At 40.0% G+C, this 13,366-nt stretch overlaps 1 protein-coding gene across 2 annotated transcripts in view; it reads left to right on the top strand.

Moving 5' to 3' along the window:
* Positions 1-10,445, top strand: part of arsb (arylsulfatase B) — a 77,658-nt gene extending 67,213 nt beyond the window's left edge. For both annotated transcript variants that reach the window (XM_062554600.1, XM_062554601.1), the window contains one exon: positions 9,995-10,445. In XM_062554600.1, the coding sequence (XP_062410584.1) occupies positions 9,995-10,263 (269 nt within the window). In that variant the 3' untranslated portion in view covers positions 10,264-10,445. The remainder of the gene's footprint in view (positions 1-9,994) is intronic.
* Positions 10,446-13,366: the final 2,921 nt, after the last annotated feature.

Below are 13,366 nucleotides of genomic sequence, written 5' to 3' on the forward strand. Positions count from 1 at the left end.
TTGTAGAAAGCTAGCGACAAAGTTGCGTGGGGTGGATGATGTCCTCACATTTACTGACTAATTTCTCCACCTCAGAATTCAACCGTGTCGGACTGGGATGAGGCTGATCTCTCTAGGTCTTTAATAGTTTTTTCGTGCAAGGTTGTGATCCCTTCAAGTGCTGTAATAGAAGTCTGAAGCTCTTTTTTGGTTGTAGCCAGCTCGCCTCTTAGTTCAGTGCAAACAGTTTGAATTCGCGCATCTATGGACGTGCATATATCACCCTTAATCTGGGCAATTTCACTTCGTAAGGTAGCAATAGTCATTCATATCATCGGTTGGCTGGGCTGTGTCACTCAAATCCGAGGGCTGAGCAGGGCCTAGTTCTTGTTCGTCGTTTTTCTTATTTCTTCCTTTTTTTGACATTGCTGTCTATGTCGGTCTCAGTGTTCCTCTTGTGTGTGTTTCTTTCCGTCGTTCCGAGGATCTTTAGAGCGGATTTACATAAGTTTTGTGTTGTAGTAAAGACAAATATGTCAGAGCTATCGCAATCACGTCTCACTCCTCCATTACTCAACCGGAAGTCCTCCACTTATCTAAATATGCTTACTTCTTACATCAAGGATGGAAAACACGTGAACGGTATGATCCATTTACATTGGATATTGCTACATAGACTAACAACAACTTTGCTAGTGCTAGCTTGCTAAGGGTGCGTTCGTAAATTGCACTCCGAGTGCTCCGAGCACACTCTGAAACTTTTTAACCGTTCGTAAATTCAGAGTGTGGATGGAATTATCGTTCGTTTATTCAGAGCGTCACACTCTCGGAGCGTCCTGAGTGTACTCCAGCTGAAAGGACGGAGTAGCAGAGCTTGACGTCACACCAGTCAGCTACCAACGAGAATAGTTACCTACGTAACGTTAACAGGTTAGCATTTTAGTGCTAGTGCTAGAAGAACGTTTCTAAGTTGACATTACAAGCGTTGCTTATCAAGATAATGTAGACGATTTAAATAACTGCTTCATCATACTTACTTCATCATCACTGTCAAGACAGCTCTTGCATCAGTGGAATTGAGTTTTGAATAATACATAAACCCTGTTTCAAAAGTGCCGTAGTGGCGTCCATATAGTAAACGTAAACACAAATAATCGTTCGTAAATTCACTGGGAGTTAGAATGCTCGCCTTTTTCGAACTTCAGAGTGTCAGATTGAATTTACGAACGCACCCTAAGTCTACCATACTGTTCAGAGTCTATAGCGACCATCAGAGTCCCTAGCAACCTTGAAGAGACTGACGAGATAACAGTGCAATCGTGGTTAGCATGTAGGCCAGTCAATCTAGCTCAAAAAAGGGCCAAAAATGAAACTAATTGCAATAGTAATGGTTCATACTTTCTATAGATCCGTAAACCTGCATCACACATTAAAAATCTACCCATTTATATTTAGTGGAACTTTTTTTTCAAGGTCAAAGGTAGCAATTTCCAATGCATTTTGCCATAGGGAACCTAAGTGACCGCCCCTTCCGGTCGGTCCACTGGACCTAAGATCGGAAAAAAAATTAATGAGAGTCTATCAAGGGTGCAGCGAACGTTCTGACAGTGTAGACAGTATGGCGGCCGCCATGCTAAGAAGAAGACCATGGCTAGCTGGCCATTCCATTGAATCCTATGGGGCGTAAGCGCCACTTTGACATCAAATTACGTTAGAGCTGAAGCGTTTTAAGCCTTTATATGAACATTTTCTATTGTCGGGGTACATACTACATTGTGAAATTGACATAATAATCTCGTAACTGTCTTATCGGCTGAGTAATTAACGTTTTTCCGAAGTCAATGCTAAAGTGTTAAAGGCGCATGTGTCCAGCGAGAGTAAAGCGTCGCCATAGGTCAGACTCGGTCAGACTACGTGCCTACGTCACATGTACGACACCTGAGCCTGCGCAGGAGACAAGAAGACCTAAAAAAACCTGTTGAGATTTGCTTCCACGGTTTCTGCTACCGTCTACGTGATAGCTCTGTCCATATCTTTTACTGTCTATGGAGTCTATGAGAAATATAAATCATTTTCTGGTCCTGATCGTCTTGTGCCATGAATTACACATATGATGTTTGTCAATTTTAAAGACAAATTTTCATGTAAAGACATTTGCAGTTCATTTCGTAACTAGTGAATTACAACATTGTGAAATATCTTAATTCCAACGACTACAACACATCAGTCGCGTTAGTGACGTTAACCCACTTCACAGGCAGTCAGCCACAGCCACCGGCACCAGCAACAGCAGTCTGAACTTCCCCCCTTGCCGGTGAAAATACCATGAGTGAGAGCATTAAACACTCCAAATAAGTTGTATTCGTCCATAGACTGTTCATAAACTACAGTAAAGTGCATTTGCAGAGTTCCAATAAAGACGACAAGCAGAAAAGGCTGACAGAACGGGTTATCGTGCTGCCCGCGATGACTAGGCCATACTTTACAAAGGTGTTCAAGAGTAGCCTACGAACTCCTCACAGGCAGCTTTCCCCACTTCCCACTGCCGTCCCATAATTTCACACTCAACCAAAAATAATAAATACAACCTACTACAGCAGTGAACAGAGAGCTTCTCACTGCACAGAGTTGCATGAAGAAAATATGACATTAATTCACGGAAATTTAAGTTTTTGGAATAGGCCATGGTGGCATCTGAACTCAGAGTTGGATGCTGTTCATCATAATATAATATAACCTATTATACTTTAACATAGGCTATGTATGCCACTGACAAAAGCATAATATCCAGGGTCGTAAGTTTGCCTCCCGTTGCCTGGTGCGTTAACCCTTATGTTGTCCTTGGGGTCAATTTGACCCCAAGCAGTGTTTAACATCATAAAATATATGGTTCACTTTTTTTGTTTTGCTTCAAGTTTCATGACTTTTCCTTATTTGAAGGGTACAACAGAGTAAACATGAAATTTGCACAAAAATATGTTTCCAATGTCCTGTAAAAAAAATAGTTACGTTGGTGGTATTGGGGTCAATTTGACCCCATTTTTATGAAACATGATGAAAATGAATATTTGACAAATTATGGATATTATTATTGTAATAGTATGAGAACATGTAGCTATTATCATTATTTCATATACAAGTACATATTACATATAAGTTATTTTGGCAGGTCTGAAAAAGTCCAAAAAGTCAGCCTTTGGGCTGTTGACACTGGATTGGCCATATTGCCAGTCAGGGTTCCAGGGTTCATAAAGGGGTGTGGGGGGGGGGGGGGGGGGGTGGGATTGTTTTGTAGGGCTTTTGATAGTGGTTATTACACTCTTGTTAAGTACCTACCACAAAAAAAAATTGGGTAAAAAAAATAATTTTAATCATTTTTGAGAGTTTTTTGTAGCTGGGGTCAAATTGACCCCAAGGACAACGAACGTCGTAAGATTTTAGGACAACATGAGGGTTAACTGAAGTAGGCTAGCCCAATGTGGAACTTTGTGAAAAAACTTTCTGTGACCTTATAAAGGTAAGATAATAACTGGTTGGCTATTAGGCTACAAGCCTAGTGTTTGCTGTTTGTTGATCATCGCCATGCAAGCTGCTCAAGTGCTCATAGCAGGAGTGCGATTTTATTCCATGCTCTACTACAGGCTGTAAGATGTTATGTCCTTCGTTTCACAACAGAGACGTAGCCCACTGTAGGCTACTGTAGCCGCATGCGTGTGAAATGGTTGCGTGCATGTACATGCTATAGCCGTTTTATAGCGTGCTGGCATTACATTTTGTCTGGCAACATTGTAAATGAGGCCTATAGCCTACCCAAGTTGCAGAGGAGGAAAGGTCCAACTTCAGAAAGTAAAACTGAACAATATCCTAGTTGCGCGCCTGCGTGCATAATCTCTCCTGCTCAAACAAAATACACGTGGATATAGCTCTGCATTAAGTTAGTTTTGATAACGTGTTGACTACAGTAACTTTACGTAATATAGCCTAGAACATTGTAAATAGCCTGGTGGCATGCAGCTAATGGGATACTGAGCATAGGCCAATTTGGTATGAATACACACACATATGGAACATTTTCTCTTGTTGATGATGAGTAGCCTCATGGTACGCACAGTCCAGATGTAGGCTACACCTACAGGTGTGTGTGTGAGTCTGTGTATGTTTGTGTGTGTGTGTGTGTGTGTGTGTGTGTGTGTGTGTCGTGTGTACTGATGAGCCCAACCAACGTTGTGGTCGACTGCACAATTACAATAGCACTACACAGATGGGAACGATGGCCGTATAAACTTTAATTTCCCCAGCACCTCTCAAGACAATGCACGTCCCATGAATTATCAAAGGCTATCAATCTGCTTCAAATCTTGATGATTTTACGAGTTCTCCATGCTTACTGAAATTCGCTGAGTGACGTGAGCACGAAATAGAATGCGAAATATTAAAATAATCGCATCGGACTCGGTGTGTACACTTTGAGTGCGAAAATTTTGCACACAAATTTTTCGCATTTTCGCACCGCAAATTCGTGTCGTATCTGGTCTGTACGGGCCTTTAAGCATACAGCCTCTCAGAAGACTACATATCCTGTTAAACTGTTTCCTCTGTCCACAACTGTTTCAAAATAAAAGTCCTCACTGCAATAATACACTATTAAATCATTTAACCATTGTAACTAATCAACTATGCCTCCAGTCAACTACATGAAACCTCCATGTACCTAGCAACCAACATAGCAACCATTAAAATTAAGCGTTTATGACCGTGTCCATAGCAACCAACATGATTATACTGCAGTAACTTCTTGTTTCCTGATATTGGCCACCATGGATACCCTAGCAACAAATGTTTCAAAATAAAAGTCCTCACTAGCAAGTTAGCATGATTAGCATAGTTAGCATTTTTAGCATAACTGCTAGAAATCATCAACTAAGTTAGCTAATCAACCTGGTTAGCATTGTTAGCAAATTTAGCATTGTTAACATAGTTAGCAATACTGTTAGAAATCATCAGCTAAGTTAGCTAATCAACCTGGTTAGCATTGTTAGTAAAGTTAGCATTGTTACCATAGTTAGCATTGTTAACATAGTTAGCATTTTTAGCATAACTGCTAGAAATCATTAGCTAAGTTAGCTAATCAACTTGGTTATCATTGTTAGCATAGTTAACATTTTTACCATAACTGCAAGAAATCAGTAGCTAAGTTAAACAATCAACCTGGTTATCATTGCTACCATTGTTAACATTTTAACATGAATAGAAATCATTAGTTAAGTTAGAACTGTAATGTTTCAGCTTTAAACTGTCTACCTTCACACTATCAACTTTCTTTAAACTATGCAATAACCATCTTTACCCTAGCTACACCTTAGTAGCCATATCTACATTATCTATACATGTTTGCATTTTCATGCACTGGTAATTCCTTGGAATTCCATTTCTAGTTACATTGCATGTAAATGCAATGTACTGTTATCCCTGTTCTTCTTATTATTATTATGGGGATTATTCTTCTTCCGACCAAAATCAACGGTTTTTGACGCTAAAACCACTTAACCGTTTGACGTCATTCAAGCACTCATACAAAGGTCTTGTAACGGAGATTTGACGAATGTATTTTTCACAGTTGTGAACTTAATACTTTTTAAGATATTTACGATAAAAGAATTAAAAACTCTCATAGAGTTAACATTGAGAAGCTTTGGCGGCAACGAAGCCTCTGTTACGTCAGTGCTCAGCTGTCCGTAATCAAGGATCCACCACTGCGCTAAACCAGGCTGAACCTGAATGTTATGTCTACTCATTAAGCTGTACTGTAACCCAGGACGTTGTCGTCTTGTCTCCTGTTAGGCTAGCTGCTACTCCTTACATTTGTTTATATCATTACAGTAACCGGTTTGCTCTCGGTAACGTTATCAACAGCTGAAGACAATCTAACCTAACGTCAACGTAAATTAACACTGTATTTAGCTAACGACAACCAAAGCTAGGTTTAACGTCGGGTAGGCTGCAAGGCCAACAGGGCTTACACAAGGGCTTTTAGCCATCTCACAGAGCAGCCTATACGACACCGATCTTCACCCAGCGTTTTAAGTGAAGTCCAACCTGATAGACATTTAGGTTCAAGCCTACTCACAGTCGTTTCTAGCACAAACTGCATTGCTATAACATGTTCACGTTTGTTTGTTAGCAAGCTAGCTGCTAGTCGTTTCAGCTATAGGGACTTGCCAGCCAGGCAATCATTTAAAGCTTTCGGTATCATTCACAAATTAAAAACCTTTGTTAACAGCTTATTGTGCATTCCTATTAGGACAATCACACACCTGGAGACACTTCGAAGAACATACTAGCTCGTCATCCTGTAATATAGCCTACATAACATATCCTACTGTAAGCTAACGTTACATTTGCTAGATATCCTACCTGTTGCTGCATCATCGTTGATTGGCGTTGTTTGAGATTGTAGGTATTCCAATTCCTATTCTGTATTCCAATGGTGTCTATAGCCTATGGCCTAGGCCTACTTTTAACCTGCATTAGTGTAGATATGAAGGCTATAGCTATCCTACCAGTCGTTTCAATGTAGGCTACTAAAGTGTCAGCTCTTGCAACTCGTTTGAAGTTGGGAACTTCATGTCAGTCTTTTAAATTCTAATAAATGAAGAGTTATTTTCCATAATAGCCTATCCACAATTTTGATGCATTTTCATATATCACTTTTTAAATGTGACTTTTCAGTGGAATTGTAATTGGGTTATAGTTATTTATCTATTCTTCTGTGTAGCCTAGTTGTCTTTTTAACTAGGCCTAATACAATGTTTTACACAGTCAGCAACCTTTTTGCATTACATGCAATGGTAATTCCTTCCATGGAATTACATTTTCTAGTTATGAGTTGATCTTCCACCCTAGAAAATTTGGGGAGGCTAGGGAACATATTTGTCAAGATATTAATGCCCAGACATGGCATGTGTTTTTCAAGCTGTAAAAATGAAAGAATTTCAAGGTCTAACAAAGATATGAAGACAGATGATTTGCACAGAAATATTTCACAGGCCTTGGTTTTAGGACCCATTGATGATATACACAAAGTTTGAACAAAATCTGAGACGGTGCAGCAACAATCTTATCTGATTTGACACGGAATGACCCATATGCAATAATTTGCATATATTTCTAGAATACTACATCTGAACAATAGGTACAGGCAGCTTCAAAATAATTGCTGCATTTTGCTTGTATATTGGATACCAAAAGCCTATGCAAAGGGAATATTAGATATCACTTCATATCACCTCAAAAATGAGGAAATCAAGTCAAGTCAAAATCAATGCGTTTCAATGGAAGTACATTATAGAACAAATGATTGTTAATGATATGGTATGATGGAAGTATCTCAATGCATGACAAGTCACATAAGGAAGATATTGACAACATATCAAGTGAGTTGGCATGCATTGAGATACTTCCATCATACCATATCATGACAATCAATCGTTTTTTCCTGGTGAAAGAAGAGATTCGACTCTTTCATTTGGTAGCTTGTGTGTTTACATAGAAACTCACTGTTCGGTGGATCTTAGAAAAACAGTCAAAATGCTGTAAAACGTTTGGCAGTATGCAGCGCTCTGCACTGAAAATGGCTGGCAGCCAATGAGTTAATATAGCCTACTGATACGCTGCTCCAAACGACGCGCAGTCTCACGATAAAACGTGTTATGTTTTTGAAGGTGTCTTTGTTATCTCATGAAGAGGCATCAGACTCTTTCGTTTAGTGTTTTGCTTTCATTAATGGTTTAGCTTATGAGGTCACGAGGCCAGTCAGTGGCTACCCCACTTTATGGGAAAAAAAAGTCTCATAAATGTCCCAGCGACCTTCCAAATTTCAGAACGTCTTGCCCAGGGGGTCAGGATATGACTGATTAGCTTCACCGATTAGCAAGGCACTTCCTCGTCGCCATTTTCCAGAAATTTACATCATGTCCGGTGCCGTTTTCCTCATGCTGATTGGTGGCTGTTCCACTCTCAGCTCATGCACAAGCTTACCCCGCGTTCACACTGTCTACGTCCGTCGACGGATCTCGGAGGTTGTGTCTGCCATATGTGTATTTGTATACACACAATCTGATTGGCTGACGGATCCGTCGCTGCCTGAAAAGTTGAACATTTCTCAACTTTCTTGACGGAGGCAACGGAGCTGAAGGAACGGACGGACCCACAATGCATTTCGAGTCCGCCCCATGCAAAGTGAATGAGATCCGTTGACGGACGTAGACAGTGTGAACGAACACAGGGTTAGTGTGGGCATGAGCTCTCCTTCTGTACCTTACGTCAATCAGTAACCTGGCACTTATTTGGCTAAGTAAAACGGCACCGGAAACAAGCCCCTTGAAACGCCATGTTGAAGCCTGAAAAAATCGTTCCATTTTGCCAATTTTCACTAGCCTAGCATTCCCATTGAGTGAATGGGGGCGGGACTTGTTCACTTTCTCCAGTTCTTATAATACCTCCATGGTCTCGCCCATTTTGAAAGCCTTTTTCAGAAATGTGAAGTGGGTGGAGTTATGGGGTGAAGTTACACTTTAATATGTTTGTAAGTCATCATCCAGGAACCATTTCTGCTTACTTTTCTAGAAGGCAAAGATGAATAACATATTTTAGTGGTGTCTGCATACATTTGAAACATGTACTCTACCAGCACAGAAATTGAAGTATGAGAAGCTCTAAATGAATGAAACTTTTGTGGTGTAGAAATCGCAATTAATGAAGTAGAGTGTGTGGCCCTTTCCGAAACGGATCCCTACTCACTTCGACTCGGTTAGCGAGTGAACTTCCTTTTCAAGTCCACTCGTGGGTGCGGAGAACACTCGCATTGAAGGGTTAAAACAGCGCTACATTTCGGATGCACTTGAAGGGAGAAGGAAATTGACGTCATATTAGTTTTCATAGAAATTATGAAGGCAATATATATTAAATCGCCAATTAAGATGTTCTGAATACCCCTGTGTATTAGGATATACATCCCTCTTCTCTCCTTTCATTACTATGAGTGAGGAGTTGCATTATGCTTTATTTAACATCAAATTATAAAAGTGCTGTAAATGCGATCTGCACATGTGTTTAAATATTACAGCCTACTTTTGTACGATCTTGCACATTTTACTGAGTATCAAACTATACATGAGTTGTTACAATGTAGCTTAAATCACGCGTTTGTCTGTAAATGCTGTCATACAGACCAAAAAACAACTGGCAGGGAGATACGCGAGCAACACTTGAAAACGGTTGCACCTGCGTTTCAAGACAGCATCCATGCTGACTTGCTCCTGGAGGTGTGGTAGCCCCTCTCCCTAGGCACTTCACTCGACTCAAAATTTGTTTCGGATGATACTTAATGTGGCGGACCCTCGCGTGAACGCGCAAACAAAGTGGAAGTGTGTAGGACTAGGGTTTAGGGGCAGGTTTCGGAAAGGGCCTGTATCTCGTTGAAACGGCGTGTCATTTATTCATTCCTACTAAAAAGTAACTGACTGAAACATGGCGCTGCACAAGGTCACAACAAACCAGCGACATGTCTTTAAAGAGACAGCGTCGCTAAAACATACTACAGTATGAAACACAGACGGCGTCCGTAAAACACAGAAAGAGATAACGTTATGATGAAACACAGTAACGGAAACAAGGCAACGGTATGGTGAATTGTGTCCATAGTGTCCACTACAGTGGTAAAATAGACATTATGATCAATTCTAGTTCAATCAAGATGTACTCTGTTTACTATTAATGCTAGTCATTAGCATATTCCTATGCTATGAGGCAAATTACACTTACAGTGGAGTAAAGGCACAGTTGCAAAACAACACAAAATAGCAGTATTTCTGCTTTATCCCACTCATGGCAGATTCCAGCAAGAGCCACATTGTTATTATGAATGCTTGATTCCTTTTTCCAAGATGAAAATATTTCTCTTCTCCTGCACCCATACATCATTTATATTTCTGCTTGTAACGTGTCCCTCTTGCAGGCTGTCCCCTTTGGTTTCCTAAACCAGGATCAGTGTCTAGTTCCCATGCCTCTCCTCGGTCCCCCTCCACCAAAGCAGGAGTGTGGTTATATAATGTGGAGCAAGACCCTGAGGAGCGGGATGAGGTGTCCATACTCAACCCTAAGGTGGTAGACTTCCTCCTCCGTCGACTTCAGCATCATCAGAGGAGTGCCAAACCTATTGTTTTTCCAGAGGATGATCCTAAATGTGACCCTGGACCTGAAGGCGCCTGGGGACCCTGGGCATAAGTGTGTCGCAACAAGGGCAATGTAAATTACCAATGTCATGACCTGTAGGCTATGTTAATATTGGAGGTGTCTGGGAGAGAGAGATTTTTAGCTGTTTGCCATTTTTATGTTGCATTGAACTTGATTTCTCAAATGTGTCAAATCTTTGCTAATCTCTGTGCTGAATAAAAGTTATAAAAGTCTATTTTGACATCTGTAGTATCTAGACTTGTGTAGCTAGAAATGTGTGAGCTTTGCCTGGTCTGATATTTCACCATATCTTCCTATATGTTGTGACCAGAGTGTATTTCACAAAAGCAGAATTAAGACATCCAAGATGAGCGATGAAGCAAGGTTTGACATAGTGTTATCTGATCATCCCTGCTCAATTCGTTTCACTAACGCCAATTCAGGATGAATAGGAGCGACTATGTCATGCCAGGTGAAAGTTAGTAATTCAGGATACGTGCGTGTTCTCGTTTCTCCCCCAAATAACTCACGGTCAGTGATGTATAAAGTACTAGAGATCCAGACTTGAGTAGAAGTAGAAGTGCTCTATCAAAAAAGTGACTTGAGTAGAAGTAGAAGTGCTCTTTAAAAAACGTACTTAAGTGGAAGTACTAAAGTATTAAACATGTTTTGTACTTAAGTATTGCAAGTAGTTTATTTCTTAAAATACTACTCAAGTACTGAAAGTAAAAGTAGAAGTATTGTGTAATTAGCTGATTTGTGAACGAGATGGGTGCAAAAGGTATCAGCACAATCATTCAGTGCAGGCCCCTTGGCAGACATACGGGGGCCATAGCCTAGGCCCTAGACTAGGCTATAAACATGTGGTAGTAGTTAATCAAGGTGAATAAATATAACTGTATGGGTTTCCCAATGTCATTTGTAGGGGTGCTATGACCGATACAACTCACTTTTGGTACAATATTAGGTATACACAGAATCATTGATCGTCTGTAGTCATCTATCTATCTATCTATCTATCTATCTAATGCATCAGTCAGTAGCCATAGCATGAAAAATACATGATAAGACTATAGTGTCACTATTGTTTTAACATAAGTTAAGAATTTTGATACTGATTTGATATGGGAGCCCCACCACACCAGTGGAGACCAGCCATTACAAGGCATACTTCCCCAGTGTAAAGGTGGCTTCATATTATATGTTTGTATTTCAAACATTTTGAAATTCATATGAAGTTTACATTAGGCATATTTATGATCTGCACAATAGTTAAAATACATAGTATGTTGAGTATTTGGTATTGATTTTTTACTTTGACTCACATTTTACACGATTGTCATATTGACTTAAATTTATCTTTAATGTCAACTGTCTAATTGAGTGCCTGTCACTTTAAAAGAACGTGAGAGTAATTAGGCCTCAGTCGTGGTAGGTTATCAGGCTAGTCTAGAATAGGTATAATGCATCGGAATATGCGGAGGTCATGCTTATGTTTTCTATGTAATTTATGTAGTTTAAATAAATGTTCTAAAACCAAATAAGTGGAAGAACACAATATTCAAGTAGGCTAGTTATTGTGGGGTGCTACACAGACTGATCGGAGACCAAGAAGAAATGTTGCAAAACGGGATTACTCTAGAATGACTTATTGTACAAATGAATGCTTCTCATGTAGCCTAACTTCACCTTGGATTTTCTCGCGAACCCTTAATTACAGCAACTATTTAATACCATTGGAAAGCTAAGATCGTGCTGTCAACAAGTGACACGCATCAGTGTGACTAGGACTTCGTGAGCAATCCGGAACGGATTTGTTCGTGACCGACACACCAGTAACGAGTAACGATGGAGCACATCAAAAATGTATCGGAGTAAAAGTACTATACTCATCGAAAATATGTAGTGAAGTAAAAGTAGAAGTAGGAGAAAAAAATAATACTCCAGTAAAGTACAGATACTGCATTTCAGTACTTAAGTAGAGTACTTAAGTAGTTCTACTTCGTTACTATACATCTCTGCTCACGGTAGGAATAGAAAAAATGCGGAAAATAGCGTCATTCACATAAAGTGAACAACCACTTCTAGGCCTGTATTCACAAAGAATTTTAGGGCTAAAAGTAGCTCCTAACTGGCGAATTTAGGAGAAACTCCTAAAAATAATGGGCGTGTCACTCCTAACTTTAGGACTCCTATTTTTTTTCACTAGAAGTTATTCACAAAGCATTTTAAGCCTAAAAGTAGCTCCTAAGTCTAGGACAGCTTAAAAGAACACGAGAGGACTCCTAACTCACTGAGACCTATTCACAAACCGCTTTTAGTGGCATTTCACGTTGCGATGTGTTGAAATGAACGTGCGGTTACAGGAGCTGACATGCAAGGGAATAATTGTGCGTTGCAACTAAGGATGCAAATGCAATAGTTTGCAGACAGAGGCACGCTCAAACTCCAAGATATCTCCTTACTTCTTCGGGTGCGAGTTAAATATTGTATTCCAATGTGCAAAAGAACTGCACTCACTAGTTCATTATCTTTTTATTCTTGTCATTGCAGTCATTGCACTTTTAAAAGGACTTCTTGTTCTCTTTCCTAACTTATGCTTGTCTGTCCAGCACCCAGTTTTTTATCGCTTTTTGGATGTGCGTGTGGTATTCTTTTGCATACTTTAATAAGGACAGTTTTATTGTAATTTCAGCCATATTCAACAGCAGTAGGCCAATTCAGTGAAACAAAAACTTCACCATGGGCTCAAGTGGTGCCACATTTAGATGGCACAGACAATAAGCATAAGAGTTTAAGGTGGGGAGTTTGCAAACTTGAAGAAGGCTGCAGTTTTGAAACAGGATTTGTTTTGTAAGCCCACACCCCATCCCCATGCACAACAATGCACAGGGAAAGGTTAAACGTTTGAAAAGCTATGGGAAAAAAATGTTGAAAAATGACTTCCGTTGTAAAACAATTTGTAAATACTTGTAGACATACCCAGAGTATACCAAAAACAACACTGACTGTTACTCTAGTCCCTTTCCCACAAGACTTCTAGAAGTTACCCGAACATATTTACCCGGGTAGAGGCACGACACGGAGGTTTCCCACATGAGCTTTATGTCCGAGTGAGATACGGGTAATTCTGTTCACACTAGACCCGAGTAGG

Source organism: Sardina pilchardus, chromosome 14, assembly GCF_963854185.1.
Source record: "Sardina pilchardus chromosome 14, fSarPil1.1, whole genome shotgun sequence".
NCBI lineage: Eukaryota > Metazoa > Chordata > Actinopteri > Clupeiformes > Clupeidae > Sardina > Sardina pilchardus.